Source organism: Anabrus simplex, chromosome 1 (assembly GCF_040414725.1).
Source record: "Anabrus simplex isolate iqAnaSimp1 chromosome 1, ASM4041472v1, whole genome shotgun sequence".
In the NCBI taxonomy this organism is placed as follows: Eukaryota; Metazoa; Arthropoda; class Insecta; order Orthoptera; family Tettigoniidae; genus Anabrus; species Anabrus simplex.
In genome coordinates this window covers 814,908,857-814,934,098 of record NC_090265.1, presented here as the reverse complement: position 1 = coordinate 814,934,098, position 25,242 = coordinate 814,908,857, and the positions used below count along the sequence as shown (strand labels likewise).

The 25,242-nt window shown below is 37.7% G+C and overlaps 1 protein-coding gene across 4 annotated transcripts in view; it reads right to left on the bottom strand.

The window, feature by feature from the left end:
• Pde11 (Phosphodiesterase 11) overlaps positions 1–25,242 on the bottom strand; it is a 703,554-nt gene that overhangs the window by 39,586 nt on the left and 638,726 nt on the right. For all 4 annotated transcript variants that reach the window (XR_010858547.2, XM_067136343.2, XM_067136341.2 and 1 more), the window contains 6 exons: positions 24,552–24,833; positions 24,344–24,451; positions 19,811–19,948; positions 15,982–16,092; positions 15,147–15,244; positions 2,079–2,142 (listed from right to left, as the gene is read on the bottom strand). Coding sequence is in view for 3 of the 4 variants with exons in the window: in XM_067136343.2 (XP_066992444.1) it covers positions 2,079–2,142; positions 15,147–15,244; positions 15,982–16,092; positions 19,811–19,948; positions 24,344–24,451; positions 24,552–24,833 (801 nt within the window). In the remaining variant the exon portion in view is untranslated. The remainder of the gene's footprint in view (positions 1–2,078; positions 2,143–15,146; positions 15,245–15,981; positions 16,093–19,810; positions 19,949–24,343; positions 24,452–24,551; positions 24,834–25,242) is intronic.

The window sequence follows — 25,242 nt, the reverse complement described above, 5'->3', positions numbered from 1 at the left end:
AAGACAGAAAAGAGAAGAGGATTTTGAAGAACAAAAGCATAAGTCTCAAACTAAAAGCAGTTGAACGGAAACAATATACTATATCGGACACACAAAAGGCTTCCAGGTCGGAGAGGATGAAAAAGTTCTGGGAGAAGAAGAAGAAGAAATTAACTCAAATGTATTGATTTCAGTGCTCCAATGTGGGCGTAAAATATGTAAATAAATAAAGGACAACTTTAGACAGTAATGTTCTAGTCTAGTCTAATTAAAATTTTGACAGTACCCAGAATTCTCCACCTCTAATTTACTTTTGACATATATAAGGTATGTCTTAAAGCTGGGGGTCATCCAAAAATTTGTGTAACAAAATGAATCTATATCATATAACCATCCATCAATACTTCACATCACAATCTGCATGGTTGCTAGGTAATATCTTCCTTTTTTTATTGCAATGCTATTTTGCAGTCACTGTCATATGATGAATTCTTCCAAGACTAAATTTGACATGAGTAAAGGCTGCATTTTATGTCCAGAATGCAAGAAACAATTTCAATTTCATTTTTGGGAGAAATCAATACTGGCAAATGCTTGTAACTAAAGAAGAAAACTCAAATTGCTAGGTTACATTAGACTTACACACATTAAGGCAAAACCATGGCAGGAAGAAATGCAAGTTGTTCTTTACCAATCTAAGCTTTAGTGAAAGGTAATGAAGTGCAGAAATCTTCATTTGTCTTTGTCTCTCTGAACCCTGGATATTTTTAGCATCTGTATAAGCTACAGGTCTTTAATATTTGTCTAGTAACAACAAAAATCTGGATTATTATTATCCTAATATGACTAGAATTAAGCCAAAAGCAGCCAGGACTTAACCTCGAAAAACAATCAGCTTACTTGCCAGAGTCATCGTACAGTACATCAAGGAAGAAATATCAGGTGAAACCCATCATCATTTACAATTTATTAGTGAGTGCAAGAGGAACTCTATGATCGTTGATGGTTGGTGTCTGAAGAAAATTTCAATTAAAAGAGAAATTCCCTACAACGATTGCCAAGGCTGTGATACAAGGGTCAATCCTCCTCCTGAGAAACCACATTTATTCTCAGAAATACTGTGTCTTACAGCAACCCCTTTGAGGGTTAGTTTCAACAACAATAATTTGAAACATATCTCTGTGTATCCACTAAGATACTTAGTACCGTAGTTCTTTTCTGCATAGTGGGTTCAAAAAATTGTAATGTTGCATAAGTTTACCAGTAAGCCCTTCCATGCATGTATGTTCTGGTAAACCAAGACTTTTCAATGAGAGAATGTAGCATGCTTCTGAAGTAACTTACATTTACAACAATTCTTCACAAGGTTCTTAGCAGTATTGCTTTATTCGAATATTGACTTCATCCATACATCCCCTAAAAGACTACTATATAGGCTTTACATAACCAATATTTAAATACAGTACTGTCGTAAAATTCTAATTCCAGCTTTGTGTATATGATGAAAGATTCCCTATTGTGCCAATGATTATTGCATTAAGGAAAAGCACAGAAGTTTTTTATTTATTTTGTGTAATATTTTATGAATTCTTGTCCCCCTCTCACAGAAAGTAAGACAATATAAGGAATTCATATAAACTGTCCTCTGGCAAACCAAAGGTTGCCCATAATTAAAAATTAATTTAAGACTAAATTTGAGTAAGGCTACACCAAGCAATCTAATCTCTCATTTACAATACAGAAAATCCTTTAAAAAGTTTCATAACAGAATAAAAAAAATTGGTATTCTAAAATTCAAAATCAAGGCCAATTCAGATGACCTAAATTATGGTAACGCCTATGGACTATCTGACATGATCAACTCAAAAAATAGCCAATTAAAAATAGCAGGAAATACTATATTCTTGAAATAGTTCAAAATTATAGAACAAAGTCATAAAATGGAATAGAATGTATCAGTTCTTAATTCTTTCAAAATGTCAAGGTATGAAAAAGTTCTCTGTTGATATAAATATTACAGAACAAAGTTAACAGTTAAACAATATTTTACAAACCACAGAATAATAGTTGGACAGCAGACACCCACTCCCCCTACATACCTCACCTGTACTGGCGACATAACCCGTAATGCCCACGTTGATAGGAAAGCGACTCTCGAAAGGACTGCAACATAAACATTAAAATATATATAAGTAATCTAAAAAGAAATAAAATAATTTCAGTTTCATTACTGACAAGTTATAAGCTCAATTATTAAAGAGTCAATTCAGATGAAATATTGGACATATTTTATCCTGTGTTTTACCTGTTTTGCCTGATGACCAGATTTCCTCAACGAAAACACTTTTGTATAATATTCATTTATTATTCTCATGTCTCCTTTTGATGTTCAAAAGGATGTTTTACTGAGGAAGCCTTGGCATGAAGCAAAACTAAAATGAATTAACAAAATCAATATAAGAAATGGAGATCTATCATACAAAATTAAGGATAGTGTTAACCATATACTGTAATTATTCATAAAATGCAATAAGACAGAATTCAGTCACAACTGTATCCAGTAGAGAAATGAAATTTATAAGAACACTGTTAAAGTACCAGGCTGACAAAGACACTAACTAAGCTCACCAAGTGGGAATGATTAATTCAAACCCATGTGAAAGTCCAAGGATTCTTCTTTAAGCAAAAAAAGAATATTCATCATTATCTTAGTCTGTTTTTATATTCCTTATAAAAAAGAACTTTCTGGTCAAAGACATATCATCATCGTGAATTCCTTCCAGCGAGCCAGGTAGGATGTTTAAGAACGATGTGTCTCAATTTATTACGGTCTTGGTATGTTTCTTTTCTCTCTAGGGCATCCCAGGTTTCTCCTCACTTCTCCAGGTCTTCTCTTATCTGATCTAACCACTTTTTCTAGGGCATCTAATTGGTCTTCATCCTGGAACGGTCTTTTCAAAATACTTCCTTGGTGTTCGAGTCACCTGCATCCACTTAACATGTCCTAGCCACATCAGCCTTGCAACACTCAGCCTTTCTTCCATGGTCAGGTTGACCTGCAGGTCTTTTCATATCTGATAGTCCCTAATTTGCCCCTTCCTTGATTTCTGTACAGCTGATGTAAGGAACTTCATTTCAACAGCTTGCAGTTGACTTACTTCTCTTTTATGTATGACGCAACTCTCCAGACTATACGTCATGATGAGCAAGAGATACGTCTTAAATAGGGCCTGTTTCGCCCTCAACCAGGCGAGTTGGCCATGCGGTTAGGGGCGTGCAGCTGTTAGCTTGCATCGAGAGATAGTGGGTTCGGACCTCATTTTCGGCAGCCCTGAAGATGATTGTTCCGTGGTTTCCCATTTTCACACCAGGCAAATGCTGGGGCTGTACCTTAATTAAGGCCACGGCCTCTTCCTTCCCATTCTTAGGCCTTTCCTGTCCCATTGTCACCATAAGAAATATCTGTGTCGGTGTGACGTAAAGCAAACAGCAAAAAGGAAGTTTTGCCCTCAAATATTTACTCGGACTGTATGTTACATTAGTAGATAAAATCATTCAAGTTAAGCATTAAATGTAGTTATAGTCGATCAATGAAGAGAAAGTGTCTCATCAAGATTTTGGAATGATCCTGAAAAATTGCAAAACCCTAGGGGCATGTCTGAGACTATTAGTGCGGTACACGAGCAAACTTCGAGGAAAAATTTGAAGAAAAATGGGGAAATGGGAGTGGGCATCTCAGACATATTCTGAGTCATGGTCTTTCTTGTGCTCAGGCGGCTAGGGCTGTATAATCCACTGGTGGTCCCTAACCTGTTACAGGAGAGATCATCACTTTGACTATGTTTAAGTAGGTAGCATCCTGCTTCATGAATTTACCGAGCTCAGAACCTTTCAAGCAAGCCACGGACCTATGGGAATAACAGATTCCCACTCATTTGGCAGGCGAAGGACTCCTTGGAAACAACTTGGCGAATGAAGTGGAATTCGATCAGGAGCTATCAATATCAATGGGGCTTGTGGAAGAAAGAAAGTAGAACTGGGTGAGTCCGCAAAGAGGATGCCTCAGGATGTGCTAGGAATAAGTGATATTCGAGTAAGGGGAGATAACAAGGAAGAGACAGGAGGTTATAAAGTGTACTTGACGGGTGTTAGAAAGGGAAGGGCAGAGTATGGGGTAGGTCTGTTCATCAGGAATACTATTGCATGAAGCATAGTTTCTGTTAGGCACATAAAAAAGCAAATTATGTGCGTAGACTTGGCAGTTGGAGGAATTAGGACGAGAATTGTCTCAGTGTATTCACCATGTGAGGGTGCAGATGAGGATGAAATTGACAAGTCTTATGAAGCATTGGGTGACATCGTCGTCAGGGTCAACAGCGAGGATAGGATAGTGCAATAGGACGATTTCAATGCGAGAGTTGGAAATTGAACTGAAGGATACAAAAGGGTGATTGGTAAATGTGGGGAAGACATGTAAGCTAATGGGAAGCATTTGCTGGACTTCTGTGCTAGTATGGGTTTAGCAGTTACGAATACATTCTTCAAGCATAAGGCTATTCACTGCTACACATGGGAGTAGTGAATATTCAAGATAAACTTAAATATTATAACCAAATGGTCTGCCTATTCAATACAATATATAGTTTATTACAATAGTGTTATTATATATTATATAGTTTATTATAATAATATTATTATATATTATTATAATATCCATTATAATAAATTATATACACGAATGAGACAAAATCAAGAATCAAACCAAAGCAGATAACATACTTCTCTACACACAACATAAACTCACTCATGCAAACCGGTAAACTAAAAGTGATCACCGACATAATGGACCAACACAAAATTCTTATCATGGGATTACAGGAAATTAGAAACACTGACCAGGATGCCTTGGAATCTCAAGGGTACAGACTTTATAAAGGTATACCCGGGAAGAGAGTGATGAAGAATGTCCCACAATTTGGAACAGGATTTTTGGTCAGCCTTAAAATAATAAACTCGGTTCACGAATTCATATCACAGTCTCCACGACTCTCAACGCTCACCTTAAAGGCATCTAATAAAATCTATACTATAATAAATGCCCATGCTCCCACTAATGATAAAAACAACTCCTCAAAAGACCAGGAGGAAACAGGAGAATTTTGGGACCTATTGGACCAGACCATAGATAACATCCCCAAACACCATATAAAATTATTAATAGGCGACTTCAACGCTCAACTAGGCAGAGAAAGAAAATACCGTGACATCATCGGAAAATGGCCAGCACACAAGAAAACAAATAAAAATGGAGAGAGACTAGTTGACCTGTGTAGAAACCATAATTTAATCTCAAAATCTACATGTTTTAAGAGGAAACCTCGAAAACTCAAAACATGGAAACACCCTGACTACACTAAAGGAGAATGGCAACTGGACCACGTCTGCATGGACAAATACCACCACAAAGAGATCTATAACGTCAAAGTCCTCCGAGGAACAGACACAGGTTCTGATCACTACGTAGTTAAAATTAAAATTAAACTCACTCCCCAGAGGAGACAACAAAAGCAAGCCCTTAAAACTAAAAGAAAAATAGATCCTACCCAGCTAATCAACAACAAAAATTACCAGAAAGCAACTGAAAAAATAAAAATCACAGACAAACTTGAAGACTTAGTACACAACCTTAAACAAATTGCAGAAGACCTAGCTCCAATTAAACCACGTAAAAAACACCAATGGTGGAACAGTGAATGTGATGAAACAGTGGAGAAAAGACATCAGGCATGGCTATTACATCAGTCCCAAAAGACAGAAATATCCTATCAAAAGCTAGTAAAACAGAGAAAAGAAACTACCCAAGTCTTAAGAAGAATAAAAAGACAACATCATAAGGACACCCTGCAGTTAATTGAAGAACAGTTCAGTAAAACTAAATCAAGGGACTACTACAAAACCTTCAGAAAGCAGCTCCAAAAATATGAACCCCCGACCCTACTGATGAAGGATGAAGATGGTAAGCTGGCTCATAACAATAAAGACAATGCAGAAATTCTGGCTAAACATTTCAACAAGCTTTTAAATTGTGAGGAACCTACAGAACTCCTTCATTTGGACACCAACACCCCGATAAAAACATCACCAGAAAACATCAATCCCCCCACAATAAAGGAAGTCTACCAAGCTCTGAATAAATTAAAAAACTACAAAGCGCCAGGAGAAGATCAGACCTTTGCGGAAATCTGGAAATATGCAGGAACCTCAGCAAAAGTTGCCCTCCATCAACAACTTGTCTCTATCTGGATTAAAGAAGAACTACCAGAACACTGGACAACAGCCCTCATTCATCCTCTGCACAAAAAAGGGGACAAAACCGACCCTAATAACTACAGGGAAATCTCTCTCCTAGACATAACATACAAAATATTTTCAATAATCATCCTTAATAGGATAAGTTTACAACTTGAGAAAGAACTAGGAGAATATCAAGGAGGTTTCAGACCCTGGAGGAGCTGTCCTGATCAGATCATGAGTCTTAAGTTGATAATGGACTATAACAGGAGAAGAAACAGAGATATGGTGATAACATTTGTAGATTTCAAGAAAGCTTATGATTGCATCCATAGAGAATCTCTGTTTAAAATTTTAAGACACCTTGGACTACACCCCAAATTAATAAACATGATAAAATTGACTCTCACCAATACCAAGTCAAAAGTGAAGTTTAGGGGTGAAACATCAGGGACATTTGAAATTAAAACTGGACTACGGCAGGGAGATGGGCTCTCACCACTATTATTTAACTGTGCTCTAGAAATGGTAATGAGGGAATGGTTTAGAAAATGTCCCCCCAAAATAAAGATTGGCCGAAAAATCAAAACAAATTGCCTGGGTTTTGCTGACGATTTAGCATTACTAGCAGTGGACATAAAAGAAGCAAAAACCCAGATATCAGAACTTCAAAACATTGCAAATAAAATTGGCCTCAAAATATCATTTGAAAAAACAGAAATTATGCCCCAAAAACCAACACAGCTAAAAGAAGTCACCATAAATGGTAATAAAATCAAAATAGTAACTCAGTTTAAATATCTTGGAGAAGTAATAACACATAACTTAAATGAAAAAATCTCAATCCAAGTAAGAACAAATAGATTAGCTAAAGCACAAAAATTAACATGGGATATCTACAAAAAGAAATGTCTATCAATAAATACAAAAATAAAACACTACAACACAGTTATAAAACCGGAAGCTACATATGCAGCAGAAACACTCTTTTACCTGAATAAACAATCAAAGACTGACAGACTTCAGAAAATTGAAAGGAGGATTGGAAGAACCTGTATCAACAAAAAATATCAGAAAGATGGACAGTGGCGGTTAATACCTAACAAAGTCGTGTACAAAGAGCTAGAACCCATTACAGATACTATGCGTAAGAGGAGACTGGGATTCTTTGGACATATCATGAGGATGCAGGACTCGAGACTTCTGAAACAACTAGTACAACACAATCTCGTCTCAAAAAATACCACAACAGGATGTAAATGGATCAGAGAAGTAAGAGAGGATCTGAAGGAAATAGGCCTTACAACAGAAGACACCAAAAATAAGATAAAATTGAATACAAAACTCAAGAATACAAACCTCCGCTTTACCCTTACACAAAACAAACCAACAACACGCACATTTTCAACTGAGGAAAGGGCACGAAGATCGGAGCATCTGAAGAAGTACTGGGAGGACCGCAAAGCCCGAACAATCCCTTCAAAGAGACCTGAACGACGGACTGACTAAAGTGATCCTATGTGGTCATAAAAGAAGAAGAAGAAGAAGAAGAAGAAGAAGAAGAAGAAGAAGAAGAAGAAGAAGAAGAAATTATATATTGTATTGAATAGGCAGAACACTTGGTTATAATATTTAGGTTTATCTTGAATATTCACTACTTGATTATAGTCAATGCGGGATTAGTATTACTTGAAATGAAGCTGTTAAAGCTTGTTACATGTAACACACGGGAGGGTAGGGGTACCAGATCCATAATAGACTATCTCTTAACTAACTTTCAATTCAGGAAATCTGCTAGGAATGTACAGGTTTTTTTGGAATTTTTCGATGAAAACAGACCATTATCTGATCTGTAGTGAACTAAGTATCTCTAGGCCTAGGATAGAGAAAATGAAATCTGTCTGCAAATGAATGAGGGTAGAGAATATCCAGGACAAGGAAATTAGACAAAAATACATGGATATAATTAGTGAGAAGTCCTAAACAGTGGACAGTAAGCAAGTTCAGGATATAGAAATAGAATGGGTGGCATACAGGGATGCAGTAGTAGCAACAGCAAGGGTATGCCTAGGAACAACTGTGTGTAAAGATGGGGAAAAGCGAACATCTTGGTGGGATGATGAAGTGAGAGCAGCTTGTAAACGTAAAAAGAAGGCTTACCAGAAATGGCTCCAAACAAGGGCTGATGCAGACAGAGAATTGTACATAGATGATAAAAACAGAGTGAAATAAATAACTGTTGCATCCAAAAAGAAGTTGTGGGAATATTTTAGTAATAACCTGGAAAGGCTAGGTTAAGCAGCAGGGAAACCTTTCTGGACAGTAATAAAGAATCATAGAAAGGGAGGAAAAAAGGAAATGAGCAGTGGTTTGGGTAATTCATATGAACCCATAATAGATCCCAGGGAATCACTGGACAGGTGGAGGGAATATTTTGAAAAACTTCTCAGTGTAAAAGGAAATCTTCATGGTGGTGTCCAGAACAACCGAGCTCATGGGGAGGAGGAAAATTATGTTGAAGAAATTAGGTTTGAGGAAGTGGAAAGGATGGTAAATAAACTCCATTGCCACAAAGCAGCAGGAATAGATGAAATTAGACATGAAATTGTGAAGTATAGTGGGAAGGCATGAACGAAACGGCTTCATAGACAAATATGATTAGCATGGAGTGTTGGTAATGTACCTTCGGATTGGACAAAGGCAGTAATAGCACCTATCTATAAGCAAGGGAACAAGAAGGATTGCAACAACTATCGAGATATCTCATTGATTAGTATACCAGGCAACGTATTTACTGGCATCTTGGAAGGTAGGCTACGATCAGTGGTTGAGAGGAAGTTTGATGAAAACCAGTGTCAATTCAGACGACAGAGGGGCTGTCAGAATCAGATTTTCAGTATGCGTCAGGTAATTGAAAAATGCTAGGAGAGGAATAGACAGTTGTGTTTATGTTTTATAGATCTGGAGAAAGCATATGACAGGCTGCCAAGGGAAAAGATGTTCACCATACTGGGGTACTATGGGATCAAGTGTAGATTATTAAAATAAATCAAAGGCATTTATATTGACAATTAGGCTGCAGGGAGAATTGATGGTAGAATGAGTTCTTGGTTCAGGATACTTACACGGATTAGACAAGGCTGTAATCTTTCACCTTTGCTGTTTGTAGTTTACATGGATCATCTTCTGAAAGGTAGAAAGTGGCAGGGAGTGATTCATTTAGGTGGAAATGGAGTAAGCAGTCTGGCCTATGCTGACAGCTTGGTCTTAATGGCAGATTGTACCAAAAGCCTGCAGTCTAATATCTTGCAACTTGAAAATAGGTGCAATGAGTATGGTATGAAAATTAGCCTTTCGAAGACTAAATTGATGTCAGTAGGTAAGAAATTCAACAGAACTGAATGTCAGATTGGTGATACAAAGCTAGAACAGGTTGATAATTCCAAGTATTTAGGTTGTGTATTCTCCCGGGATGGTAATATAGTAAGTGAGATTGAATCAAGGTGCAGTAAAGCTAATGTAGTGAGCTCACATTGCGATCAACAGTATTCAGTAAGAAGGAAGTCAGCTCCCGGATGAAATTATCTTTACATCGGTCTGTTTTCAGACCAACTTTGCTTTAGGGAGCAAAAGCTGGGTGAACTCAGGATATCTTATTCATAAGTTAGAAATAACAGATTTGAAAGTAACAGCAATGATTGCTGGTAAAAACAGGTGGGAACAATGGCAGGAGGGTACTCATAATGTGGAGATAAAAGCTAAGTTAGAAATGAACTCAATGGATGAAGCTATATGCATAAACTGGCTTCGGTGGTGGGGTCATGTGAGGCGAATGGAGAAGTCCTAGGAGAATAATGGACTCTCTTATGGAGGCTAAGAGAAGCAGAGGGAGACCAAGATGACAATGGTTAGACTCAGTTTCTAACAATTTAAAGATAAGAGGTACAGAACTAAATGAGGCCACAGCACTGGTTGCAAATAGAGGATTGTGGTGACATTTAGTAAATTCACAGAGGCTTGCAGACTGAACACCGAAAGGCATAATGGTCTATGATGATGATATATGTATGTATGTATGTTAATTTAAACAGCAGCAAGAGTTTGAAGATTTCAAAAATGTTACCAAAAAATTTTGAAGTCATATTTATTGTCATATTTTAACACTTATTTAGTTCATAAATGCTCACATATTTCTAACATTTTTAGGTAATAAACATCCGGGCCCTAGTTATATGGACATGGATCCAGAAAAATTGGATACGGACACTGATTTCCTGGTTGTGGACGGCGCCCATATACCATACGGACGTGACTGATTTTCGCTCATGTTTATAGGCAACTGCATGTATCCCATACGGTTCCTATCCCTTGCTTGGAGGTAGTAGTTTATTTATAGTGTTCACTAGAATTCAGCAGTTATCGGTAAGTTCAAAGTGAAATGATAAACAACGTTAGTTTCTTCTTTCCGTGACCTCTACCGAACCACTCAATGTGCAGGGTGCTGATCACCCCTAATCTGTCGCGTCAGCTGAGTTATTATACAAATATGTCCTCACGCTGGCTCAATGATAGTGATATCCTGGGTATTTTATCGGGAGAAGCGGGTTCAGAAATAGATGACAGTGATGAATACCCTTCTTACAAATCAGAAAACATATTAAGTGATAGTTCAGGCAAGATTTTTATTTGTTACATCACTTTTGAGTGCAAATTTTGTTTAGCTGCATTATTTTACTTGAAATGCAAACGATAGAAACACTTCACCTCTCCAGACATTTGGGCTTAATTTTCATTTAGACGAAGAGATGCAGACTGATAAATAATAATAATAATAATAATAATAATAATAATAATAATAATAATAATAATAATAATAATAATAATAATAATCGTATGGCCTCAGCTACCGTGTGCAGACATTTCAATTTGACGCCATCTGGCTGTCTACTCGTCAATTTTGATGTTCCGTTTTACTCTAGGCCCCCACTAGATGGCAGACCGAGTAAACCGAAACTCTCTTGGGCGTCTATGGCTGAGATTTAATGAATTTTGTCGGGTAAACACCAAATGTGTCACCAGAGATCTTTTACATGCTGACATCGTATGACATGGAGTGTCGAATGGACTTTTATCCGCCCTGATGATTCACCTGTACTGCAAAAACAAAGTAGATGGTGGTGCAATGTTGGATTTTGCATAGCCGAATGTTTTCTTTTTCTTTTTTTCCATATAACAAAACAAACTATTCCTAAATAGGTAAAATTTGTTTTTCAAATAAAATTGTGTTTATTTGTGGCTTAAGTAGCCACATTAAATTATTAATTTTTATTGTTTGAGTAGGCTTATTGGTAAAACTTGAATGTAAACATTTTTTCCCGTACATTTTTAATGTTTTTCTATTGCCTACAAGATAAGTAAAGGCCTCTGCATGCGCGGTCTTTCTGAGTACTAAACTGGCAGAGTAGCAGAAGTTCAAATTCTGCTGCCAGATATCAGGCTATCCCTCCATTCCTCAGCACGATTCCAATTGGCGTTACGAGAATAACTTGCATATTAAAGCACATTACAGAGATAAAACATTGTGTTTTGACCAGAAAAGTGATATTTCTATGATGTTTAATAAAGAAAAAATAAATGTATCAAGCAGTAATTCAAGAAGAGTTCATATGAGTCAGATTGTATAATTGCAACCAGAAAGTAGGGTCAGACTAACAAGGTGACACTGAGAGGTGTCTGTGCTCTTTTCTCTTCATGTCTGTATCTACCTTTCTATTCTTACCTTCTTAAATTCAACTTCTCTTACTGTCTAGCCAACCCCTCTGCCTCGGGTAGTATCCCCTGTTGGGGGGGTATAATAACACCCACAGTAGTCCCGGTCTGTTCTAAGAGGCAAATAAAAGGGGCCCTAAAGTCTCTGAACTTGAGAGCATGGGCGTGGGTTGGTGACCATGTGGACCTTAGCTGAGTCCTGGCATTGCTTCCAATCACTTATGCCAGGCTCCTCACTTTCATCTATCCTATCCGACCTCTCTTGATCAACTCTTGTTCTTTTATGACCTCGATGATATTAGAGCATTCAAGGCCTACGGAGCCTTTCATTTTCATGCCCTCCGTGGCCCTTATATTTCTTTGACCAATACCTTCATTTTTTGAAGTGTCGGATTCAATCCATTTTTCTCTCTGATTAGCATTATATAGAGGATGGTTGCCTAGTTGTACTTCCTCTTAAAACAATAACCACCACCATGACTCTCTTCACTCTACTTGTACGTCATCTGAAATATTTGTATTTGCCTGCGATAATGCATTTTCATAGCTTCGTTTCTTGGGAAGCTTATGCACTTTATTAAGCCTACTCTTGTCATGCAAATATGATGGAAACTCTGAAAGAAGCGTTGGAATTGAATTTGGAAGAAGGTGTCTGGTTTTAGCAGAAATACTAAAGCATGTACTTTCAAAATGTTCATTACATACCACAGATTTCGAGAAAGGCTGCCAAATGCTATTTTTCTATTCACCCCACCACTATGTTGGGTACAAAATACGTTTGCGATTAGTAGCAGCAGAGAGTGGTTCATTGGGGATTTCTGGTACCTGTGATTAGTACCACTATATGTGGAACATCACAGGCTTACATTGTTGTGATTTGTACCATTATGTGAGAAACATCACGGGTCTGGGTGTTGCCTGTGATTTCTATCACCATTGGTCTGCGTTGCCTGTTATTTGTACCCCCTATGTAAGGACCACCACGGGATAGTTGTACAAGTCCCTGTGATTGGTATACCTATGTGAGGTGCACCATGGGTTTGAATTGCCTATGAATGACGCCATTATGTGAGAAACGCTATAGGTCTGCGTTACCTGTACGACGTACAATTCTTGTGAGTAGTACCATAATGTGTGGAACACTGTGAGTTTATGATACTTTTGATTAGTACCACAACTTGAAAAATACTATGGTTCTACTTTACTAGCAATAAGTACCATTATGAGGGACTGTTGACCTGGATTTTGAACCCGTTTAGACAACAAGCATTATCGATTCAGGATTGTGCTTTGGAAGCAGTCCCTTGGTCAGTAATACAGCTTCTGGGAAGGTGAGGCATTGCAGGTTGGATCCACTGATTGTTTTAAATTCATATTCATCCCTTCATTCTTCATAACATTTTGAATTCTGGTCAGTGGATCAATTTTGGACTTTTAAATTGACATTGCATTTCGTATCATTTCGTACCATTAGGGGCTGATGACCTACATGTTAGGCCCCTTTAAACAACAAGCATCATCATCACGAAAGTGTTAATCATGGGAAACTCTCAGGAACAGAACATACTAGACTACAACATGAAATGTTCAAAATGCCCTCCGTTAGTTTTAATACATGCATCAACCCCCCATCACATGTGGTATGCTGGTACATTCTGTTCTTGTGTGTTTCCCATGACTAATGTACTATGTAGGGTTGTAGAAAATGAGTTCTAGCGTGGAAATGAAGCATTTCTAGACCTATATCTGTATAACATATTCTTCTTCTGCTACCTGTGAGGAATGTGTCCTAAACGTTTGGCTATAACTTATTATTACACCCTGTATATGGCTAGTAATTGTGTTTATCCTATTTATGTGCTCCTTTTCATGTTCCTCAAAGCTTTTGTAAGCTATCTTAAGTACACATTAAAATGTACCTCTGGGAGGTAATATATGAAAGTACCTCATAATTTTCTCAATATGGCCAGGTAATTGAACATTTAACAAGAGAAGTCAGATTTAAAAAGCATATTTTCAGTGAGAATGAATATTTGCAAGCAGAATTTCATCGAATCATTCAGTATTTTCTGGGCTTGTAGGCCACGGTCCAGGAGCATGTGATGGTCCTGATGTTTCACTGAAGACTGTGTCAGCACTATCAAGGGTTTCGACTGACTTCGATAGCGGTGAAGCTCTCAGTGGAATGATGTGTTATTGTAATTCCACCTCATTACATAGTGCAGGCTACAGAGCATTGCTCACCTATTGGTCTGCCATGCTGGAGGGGCGGTCGCTGATTGGCTGTTCTTTGGCCAATGCTTGAAGCATTAAGGAGCCCGATGTACATCGACCTTCCTTGGAGGAGACAGGCAACTGATCACCCGTTGCTTTTTCTGTTCTGCCATGGCCATTGTGTCCTTCAGAATGTAAGGCTTTCAGGACTGGAAACCAGACCTTGTTTAGCCATTCAGATTCCTCCTCACAGTTGAAGCTGTTGGTGTGCTTCTGGATTTCGATGGCTTCCCTTTGTAGCTGGGCGTGATACGATACAGTACTTGACAGTACTTTGGTGTTGGTGTACTGTATGTCATGGCCTGCAAGCAGTGAGTGTTCAGCGACTGATGATCTATCTGCTTGTCCCAACCAGCTATGCCTCTGATGCACCTTCAGTCATGTGGCGATGCTGTATTTTGTAGTGCATATGCACACCTGGCCGTAGCTGCACGGGATCTTGTAGACACCTGTTGTGAAGAGAGGATAGCGCTTGTCTTTGGCAGACCTAAGTAGTTCCTGGATTTTCTTCGTTGGCCTATATATGGTTTTAACCCTGCACTATATAATGAAGTGGAATTACAACACCACTTCATTCCATCGTGAGCTTCGCTGCTATCACAGTCAGTCAGAACACTTGATAATGCCGAATGCAGTCTTTGGTGAAATTCCGGGACCGTCACATGCTCCTGGAACACAGCCTACAAGCCCAGAAAACCCTGATATGATTTCTAACGCTGGCTGTGAAAACCTCAATCGCTATAAGAATTTCATCAGTTTTTCTAGAAGGTACACTTCAGCAAAATACATACTTTACAGGTAAGAAACTATTTAAATTATAGTAATGCTCTCACCTGGTACGAGAATCATTTTCGCCACCTTCCAAATCGCTTGCCTCAAAATCGAACACCCGCGAAAAGCTTGCATTGGAAGCTTTATGGACTAGCAGCACCTACAAGAAAGGATTTGATAATGTTTCACGTTCCACAGGACAAAGAAGATTGTCACAAAGTACTGACTGCCACCTTACTGTTACACCAAAAGAACATAGAGAAACATCACATTATTTCAACTCTACATGTACCCGAATCATCTGTTCAGACAGAAAAAGGGATTGGTAACCTTCTCAGTGGCAACCTCTGACAGTATGCTTGCGCTAAGAATGCTGATGGAAAATGACCTAATATACAAAAGTGAAAATAAATAAGCACATCTTTCTCAATTTTTAAGCTATTTCTTTGAAAAATTGACCAAATTGTTAGAAAATAAACATTCCTCTCTATATAACAAGTAAAGGAAGATCATGACTGGTTACCCATTTTATGAAAGCAATTCTATCATGCACTAAAAATCTACAATGTTACTCAAAATTTGTAGATAATAACAAGAGCACTCCACTAAATTCTGTACCACAATGTAGTATAGTGTAACACTTGTAGGAAACTAGTCTATCATCCAATTCTCAGATGAAACAATAAAAATGCCTTCACATTCATAAAGTTGCTGGTTGGTTTTGCATTTAGCTGGGGAGTTAATGGTTGGTGCTCTTCTTTTCACCATGCAATATTCCTATTGAAAATCCCACCCATTGTTGCCATGATAGTCAGTTGGGGTGCTAACAGCTAGTCAGCTAAACCATTGCACCCCTGCAGTACGTAACGCTAAGTTATGAGTATTAATTTTAATTACCTGCACTCGCTGGCACTGAATAAGGGACTGAGTGTGCGTGAGGATTCGGAGCACCATATGCTCGATGGTACTCTGTTCTTCGAAGATCATTCGCGCCAAATCTAAAAGAACCTATAAAAAAATGGAAGGAATATATTAATACAATGAAAATTATCAAATAACTAAAATTCCCACAATGTTTTCTATGACATTTAGGCATTTTGATATTTTCTGTATACTATCATCTAGCAGCTAAGCAGAACTTACTGGATGGTTCAAAACACTCAGTTAACTTTTTTTGAGTGGAAGCAGAATCTACCACTAGATACTGTCAACATTTTTACTTGTAAAGTAAGTTTTTAATAGCCATTGAATATGACCGTACATGAATGTGTTAGCATCACTTCTCCACAACAACAGACACTAATTCCTTGCTTCTGATAAATATATAATTTACTTTGGAAAACCTCATCTTTCTGGCATAAGAACTCTGTGAGAAACAGCTCTCCTAGCTTTATGTTGCAAGTTCTAAACAGTTTTTATTGTCAGATTAACTCCTAATATTTTTTCACTCTATGCCCATCAACAGCTGATGATAAATTGGGACACTTTCAATGAGGGGTCACTAATACAGGATAAAATAGGTGAAATCATTTTGCTCTTTTCCAGGTACAGCTGATTCCTCTCATATCTGACCTTGGGATATCCTACTCTTCAGGGTATCAACCGCCAACCCACTGTGCTTGTCATCACATGAAAGTGAGTTACTGCCATTTAAGTATCAGTGGCGTGCACTGAACCCCAGCTACCCCAGCACCGCTGGGGAAAAAAATTTGTATTTACATTTCCTTATTATACCTTAAAACATTTCTTTATCAAGTTAAAAAAAAGCTGCAAACAGCTAAGTCAAGACAAGTACAGCCGTTCGTTCTACTGAAGTTTCTTTGGCGGCGCGAAACAAGTCCAGGTCTCTCCAGCGAGCTGGGTTCCTTTGCTGGCGCGAAGCTTCTAACAGCATCTAACGGCAGGGAAGCAGCCAGCTTGGATACATGTTAGTTGTAACAGTTAACATTTGAAGTGTTCAGCGCCACACACCAGAGGCTACAAGAAAAATAGTATAACCACTTGCACATAGTCTTGCTAATAAAACTAGTCATTTTATGAAATCACTTGTATTACAAGTATTTCTTTTTTTTTTGGATTTTGGCATATTTATATGAAGTTTTTGGGAGCGATTCATTGATGGGACGTGTAGAGGAAGTTTTTTGATACACGGTGTAAAGTAATTAGGTTGCCCAGTGTGAACACGGAGCCAAGTGCGAAGTACAAAATATTTTATATTTGGTTGCTCTGTACGAGTGGGTTTGCCGTTGTATATTGTGAATTTTTGAAGTGTTCCTCTTGGATTATAAGTGAAGTTTTTGCGAGTTATGTGCCATTCTTCATGAATATAACAGTGGTATACGTTGTGAGGAACATTTTCTCTCATTTGTCATTGGTGTACCTACACTCAGAAAGGGAGTGAAACTGTAAAACTTCGGCAATGAAAAATACCTGCTAAATTTTGCTTATTCAGTTTAGCTTAAATTTTTTCTTTAAATGAAAGTTAGCCCCAGTATATTTCTGTGAAAACCATGACTCTACTATTACAAAGTGACTGCGGATGAAACTGTAAGTGTTCAAAATTTGGCTAAGTTATGGTGGCATCATCACTACTGTGAATACCATTTTGGAAATATGTGTGAGTATGTGGTTGAAAATATTCTTATTCAAGTGAATTATAATTTCATAAGTTCTTCAATACCTAAATTGTCTTATTCATTTTCTGATCTGTTTGCTTGTCATATTTCCACTTAGTTATTGAGTGAATGTGTAAAATAGTAATGTTGGCTTTAGAGAGAATGGTGGGGCTGCAATTGCTTTTCATTTTATTTTAATTTTTGCAGCTGGGGTAACAAATGTGTTCCTTGCATGCTACTGTTAAATATGATTACCACTGTTTTCCAGGCTGATGTTACTGAGGATGATAAGGAGAGCATCCATAAGCAACACCTGTGGATGTACCGAGGGTAGATAAATGGAGAGTTACATATGCCAAAACAAGACTGTCTAATTTGAAATAAATAACATTATACATTCTTTAAAGAGAATTTTGTGTAATATCTGTAATGTAATTTTTGTACAGTATCTTATGTTTTAGTGCTTTATCATAGTGTCCAGTCATGTGGGGAGAACAGAGTGGTTTTGGAATGAAACTGGACTACAACAAAAATTATGTTGTCACCACTGTTTCCTTTTTTTGCCATTTGATTTACGTCGCACCGACACAGATATGTCTTACGGCGACGATGGGATAGTAAAGACCTAGGAATTGGAAGGAAGCGGCCGTGGCCTTAATTAAGGTACAGCCCCGGCATTTGCCTGTTGTAAAAATGGGAAACCATGGAAAACCATCTTCAGGGCTGCTGACAGTGGGGCTTGAACCCACTATCTTCCGATTACTGGATACTGGCCGCACTTAAGCGACTGCAGCTATCGAGCTCGGTACCACTGTTTTCATAAAGGTTATGGATGATATTGTGAAGGAGACAAAGGTATAATATGGGGACAGTGAGCTGAAGGTAATGCTGTTTGCAGATGATATTGTAGTGTGGGGAGCAAACAAAGAAGAAGTATAGGGGCAACTTGACATCGAATGAGATTATTGATAACTATGGATTGAAAATCAGTGTGCGAAGACAATGTGGTTGATAAGAGGAGAAAGGGAAGGGAAAGGAATTATAAAAATAAAGGGACAAAACCTTGAAACTTGGGAAGCAAAGTAATGCAGGATGCAGGGCTGGACATGAAGATCAGTAGAAGGATTCAAGAGGGAAATGCATTCTATTAGAGTGTGAGAAACCTGGTGTAGAAGAAGGAAATACCAATGAAGTGTTAAGAGATGATGTGTAAGATGCACTACTGCCCAACACTGACATATGTAGTGGAGACTTGGACACTGACAAAAAGTGAGGAGAATAAAATCCAAGCCAGTGAAATGACATTTTTGAGAAGTTATAGGACAAAAAGAATGGAACAAGAAACAGGGACATCAGGAAGGAAATTGGAGAGGAGAAGATTTTTAACAGAATGGAGAGAAACATTTTTTAGATGGTTTGGATATGTTAAGGAGGGTGTAGATGAGGAAGCAGATGATGGAAACCTAGATAAAAGGAGGGAGGGCAAGACGGAGACCCAGACTAATGTGGTTAAAAACGATCAAGAATAGTATAATTAGAGAAACCCGGATTCGAATACAGTAAAGGAAGAGCAATGGTGGTTGGATAGAGGAAGATGGAAAGGTGCCATAAACATTCCAACCTGGCAGGAGCTGGACAAGAGAAATGGATGATGATCGTAGTGTAAAGACCAATCGGCCTACAGAATTTTTTTTTCATGGTAATTTCATAAAAACACATGAAAGAATTTGTTTTTTTCTAACTGTGTAACTCTCCTGCTATTACAGTCACAGCATTATGTGGAATTTTAGTTACTGGTACAATTTACTATTTTTCATTCCTTTCTGTGTTATAAGGTTTTTATTTGTTTCTCAGATTATTTGATCTCTTTTTACAGTGATCTTGTCCCCATCCCTTAAGTGATGGATATGAGAGGACCTACTATATATGAAAGAAAAGTGCTATAAACCTTAACTTTTAGTCAGCACTAACCTTCTAATTAAAAGGAGGAAGAACTGTCTACATATCTAATATTGATATTGGTGTTAAAGCAGAATGCTAGTACTTTATCTTAATTGTAACACATATTTAATAATGTACAAACTCCATTTCTGAAATGTTACAGAATTTACCTGGTTCCTTCGTACTTCCAACTGACTCCTTTCATACAGTTGAGCGTTCCTCAGGCCAATCCCACAGAACTGGAGGTAGCTCGAGAAAACTTTCTCGTCATTTGTTGTGAAGCACGGATCTGACTGTTTGTTGATAACCTGCAATAATAGAACACTTCATTTTAATTCTGGCTATGATTTAACATAATTAACCAAGATAAATATCTAGTGAACATCAGAAATGTAACTCATTAACACCAGGGAAGGGGGTTGGAAGGACAATAAGCAAAATAAAGCACAGAGAGAGAGAAGTCTATCAAGTGGAGAGCTAATTCATACCCTACAGTTCTTTTAAAATACTGTATAAAGGACATGGAAAGTCTCATATTCACTGGCAAAAGTCTAACTATAAAGAACAAACTGAAAAGTTACCTTCAAAGACAAGCAGAGAAGATGGAAAAACAATATCCACTGAATGATTTGACCATCATTCTTCAATAAATGAAAGGGAGATTGAGGCAAGATCTTGTTTCAATGCCATTCGAATACACTTCATTGAGCCATGCCTTAATAGTCTGTTGATAGAATGCTACCAACATAACTACTATACCTTCAAAATATTACCAGGGTATTTCTAAAAAGATAATTAGATTATCAGTGAATACCATGGAATTCTGGAGTTCATGTTATCCACAAGATAGATTGCCACTAAAAATTTGCAACGGGTATGTTGAGTAGGAATAACTGTAATACTGTATTAGTAATGGCATTATAGGGCAGTACCACATTTCTTCAATCACCTGAATTTCTTGATTAGTCTCCAACTGGTCATGAATTAATTGTTGTTTAGCTGTTGATGTCCATTATATAGATATGATATAATACACATTTTATTTCATCAAATTACACCTCTCAAAAGGGAACAAATTGCCTTGTTGAAGTGCTTTCTGAGACTATTCTGAACAACTTAATCCCAGAAGAAGCTTGGTGATGCTTTAAGATCGAAAATCTTTATGATATGGAGCTACCATCTCTTACTTTCATTTACTTCCCGTTTATGCTGGATCCATTGGAATAGAGTAGAACCTTGAATTGCGAGCAGCTAGGTTTGTGCATAATTTGTAAGATGAGCAAAATTTTAAAATGAATTCTCACATGACAAATGAACAAGGTTTTTCACTATGAGTAGTGTACCGATCTATCTACTGAGTGTCACATAATTACAACTGGTCAATCATTTGCCCCTCCTTTGGCTCATGGGACTGTGGGTAATTCTCTCCCATACTCAAGTTCAGTTAGCGTACCTCACTCGAATAGTTAACATTAATACGAGCATATATGTATTTTACTGTATACTACAGCATTTAAATCACATGTGTGCATAACGCATTTTCTATTCTGTGCCCAAATGTAGTGTAGTGACTATTATTTAGTAACTTTACTACAGCAATGAATTCCATGAAGAAAAAAGTTGAAGAGGAAGGCAATAAGGAGAAGCAGATGATTACAGTGAAAGTTAAGAAGGAACTCATCCAGAAATATGAACAAGCAGATGATTACAGTGAAAGTTAAGAAGGAACTCATCAAGAAATATGAACAAGATGTGCGAGTGCTCAATATTGCAAGATTTTACACAAATCTACATCATTTTTTTTGCACAATATTAAAGAATAACTAATGGGTCCAGATGCAGCAAAAGAAGTCACGAGAGTACCAAAGCAACAGCTATGTGTTCTAGAAGATGTAGGAAAGTTGCTTCTTGTGTGGCATATTTTATATCAATACACACTTTTTATTAACTGAGCCTCAGTGGTTTAGGTAGCAGTGCACCGGATTCTCACCGCTGGGATCCGTGGTTCAAATCCCTGTCACTCCATGTGAGATTTGTGCTGGACAAAGCGGAGGTGGGACAGGTTTTTCTCTGGGTACTCCCGTTTTCCTGTCATCTTTCATTCCATCAACACTCTCCAATATAATTTCATCTGTCAGTCATTAATCAATGCCCCAGAGAAGTGAGACAGGCTTCGGCAGCTGGCATAATTCCTATTCTTGCCGCTAGATGGGGGTTTCATTCATTCCATTCCTGACCCGGTCAAATGACTGGAGAAAGGCTGTGGATGTTTATGTTCATTTCTGATTAACTGAATGTACGGAGGAAAGACTGAGGTCATCCGGACTAAACTGTTCGGGCATGTTCAAAGAATGAATAGCACAAGATTAATATGTGCTTATGTGGAAAGAAGACTAACATGCAGAAGACTGGTTGGAAGACCAAGAAAAAGATAGATAGATCAATTGAGGGAAGATGTGCCAAGTACGGAGTTGGGAATTTTTCAATAACATCAAAATGTTTTTGGGCAGACAGCAGTCGAGGGTGCTCACTTTTAACCACCCTACCTGGCTGCTGGAAGAGTTCGATGATGATGATGATGATGATGATGATGATGATGATGATGATGATGATGATGATGATGATGGCATATTTTTTATTGCGGAATGAATCCTCTACATTTAAATTATATCTTATCGGAATATTTGCTCTGATATAGGAGAGCTTTGTAATAAAAGCACATTTACAGTAGGAATCATGTTCAAAACCCAAGGCTTTACTGTACTTCCTAGTCACTGTCCTGGGAGTCAGTTGTTAAGGATGATCTATTTCACAGAAGAAAGCATTCCAATGAGGTAATAACTTGTTTGTCATGAAAAACTGTATTGAGTAGGTGACATTGTGTAAATTGCTTTTTATCACCTAATCATAAGAGCAGGCACCAAACAAACTGAATTCACTATAGGCTGATAAAATCAACCTACACAATAAATGAAATTTTCCAACCAAATGAAACACAACTGCACAATTTGCAACATATTTTAAAAAATCTAAAACATCCAGCCATCACACTGGGCACAGAAGAAACGCACACACTCGAATAATGATCTTTGCCTCTCAGGTGGGAAGAAACTAACTATTTGAACAAAGAGGGTGTGAACAAATATATGAAGATCACAAACCACTTATTATCATGGCCAGTGGACTTGTATCCAAGTGCCTGGGCATTAGAACATACACACATTTGACACTCGGTTTGGGATGACTAGCATGGTACATACAATTGGAAACACTGAATGAATCTGCACCGGACCAAACGAAAACAACCCAATATTCGTAAATAAAAATTACACAAGCAAATAACTAACTGTAAATTTTGAGAGATTCAACACATTGAGGTTGAAGGCCATACGCCGTATGGGCTATGTCATTTATTCGGAGAACAAAGCTCACACAGCTCATGTTCTCTGGTTTTCATCGTTGCTTAGTACAAAACAAACATACTATGTGCATTGATTGGCACTGCAGTATAAGATTTGGTTCCTATAGTTCTCAAAAAATATAGATGGCAGCTAACTACAGTTCTAAATATCAAATTCTGACTTTCAAATCATGTCAGAGCTGTGTCAACTTGACAGCAGTGTGCACTTAATGGTGGACACATGTGAACATAGACTGAACGACAGTGATTTTTGCCAAATGAACATGCGGATATCAAGTAGAAAATATGAACACAATTTTTTCTTCTTCTCCTCTTCTTGTTTTATGACCATATAGGATCACTTTACTCAATCCATCGTTCAGGTCTCTTTGAAGAGATAGTTTGGGCTTTGCGGTTCTTCCAGTACTTCTTCAGACGCTCCGATCATTGTGCCCTTTTCTCAGTTGAAAATATGCACGATGTGGCATTCTTTCATTTAAGGGTAAAGCGGAAGTTTGTATTCTTAAGTTTTGTATCAATTTTATCTTATTTGTGGTGTCTTTTGTTGTAAAGCCTATTTCCTTCAGATCCTCTCTTACTTCTCTGATCCATTTACATCCTGCTGTGATATTTTTTGAGACGAGATTGTTTTGTACTAGTTGTTTCAGAAGTCTCAAATCCTGCATCCTCATGATATGTCCAAAGAATCCCAGTCTCCTCTTACGCATAGTATCTGTAATGGGTTCTAGCTCTAGTACACGACTTTGTTAGGTATTATCTGCCACTGTCCATCTTTCTGGTATTTTTCGTTGATGCAGATTCTTCCAATCCTCCTCTTAATTTTCTGAAGTATATCAGTCTTTGATTGTTTATTCAGGTGAAAAAGTGTTTTTGCTGCATATATAGCTTCTGGTTTTATAACTGTGTTGTAGTGTATAATGAAATAAATAAAAGATACCCATGTTCAAAACTAGTATTTAATTTAAAAACCCACAATTAATGAAAAATGGCCAGTCCAGAGAATTCAAGTGTATGAAATTGAGCAAGATCTCAATGTATTAAATAACTTAGAAATCATGATTTTATAACAATACAATGGATTTACAATTCTATGCAAAATCTGAATCACTAAGATGTTAATTTTTATGTACAGCCAAAATCTGACATGAACTGATCTGGTTTTTTAAAATACACCCAACTTGGAAAGAAACTAACAAGAATTTTACTATATTATGCCTAATCTAGTCCAGGGACAGTTATAGTACGAACATAGAATCACCAACAATTCATGCACTTTCTATACCTGTGCCACACCTATGACATCTCCATTGAAGTCCTTGATAGGCATACAGAGAAGCGTCCGTGTCTTGTAACCCGTCAGGACATCAATTTCCTGGTTGAAGCGATCATCCTAAAATATCAGGCAAAAAGATAATATTTCATTAGGCACACAAGAAGCACAGTCTTAAAACATGCTTTTAGAAATTATAAAATTATAATCTCCTCCTCACCTTGTAGGCATCAGGTATATTGACGGGCTCTCCGCTTTCAGCCACAAAGCCAACAATTCCAGAGCCCCAAGGTATGCGGATTTCATCCCTCTCTTCCATCTCCTGCAACGTAGAACGGGAGCAGACATCGAACAGCTTGGATACAAGATACGCGCCGTTACCACCACGCTCCCCTTGGACCAGGAACAACGAGCCCCGGTCTGCATGCAGCAAGATGCTCACATTTTGAAGAATCTTATGGCATAATGATCGAACATCCAGTTCATTACAGATGTCCTTCACCTGTTGGCATTACACAGGTATTAACAAACATGATGATGAAGAAAATATCTTAATTACTATTTTATATACATTTCTTTAGGAACAACCTCTTGTATTTTCAGGCTGCCACTAAGAACAAGGTAAAACATTTCACATTTTTCTATACAGTTCTATTAAGTGAAGAAAATTCTAAATTATAAAGAAACAGTATATTTAGTGTGGCATTTCAGCGCTTTAGAGGTGGTGTCTCAGGATCTTGATGGAGCCACAGAGGAGAAAAGTCACAATTTCAGGGATAAACTTCGTTGGAATTTGGAAGCGCTTCCACATGGCGACAAAGTGACGAGGTGTGGTACCATGAACTCTGACCATTATCCCTATTGTTTCGATTTCCTGAAGGTGGTATTCAGATTTGTAGTAAGGGATAGTG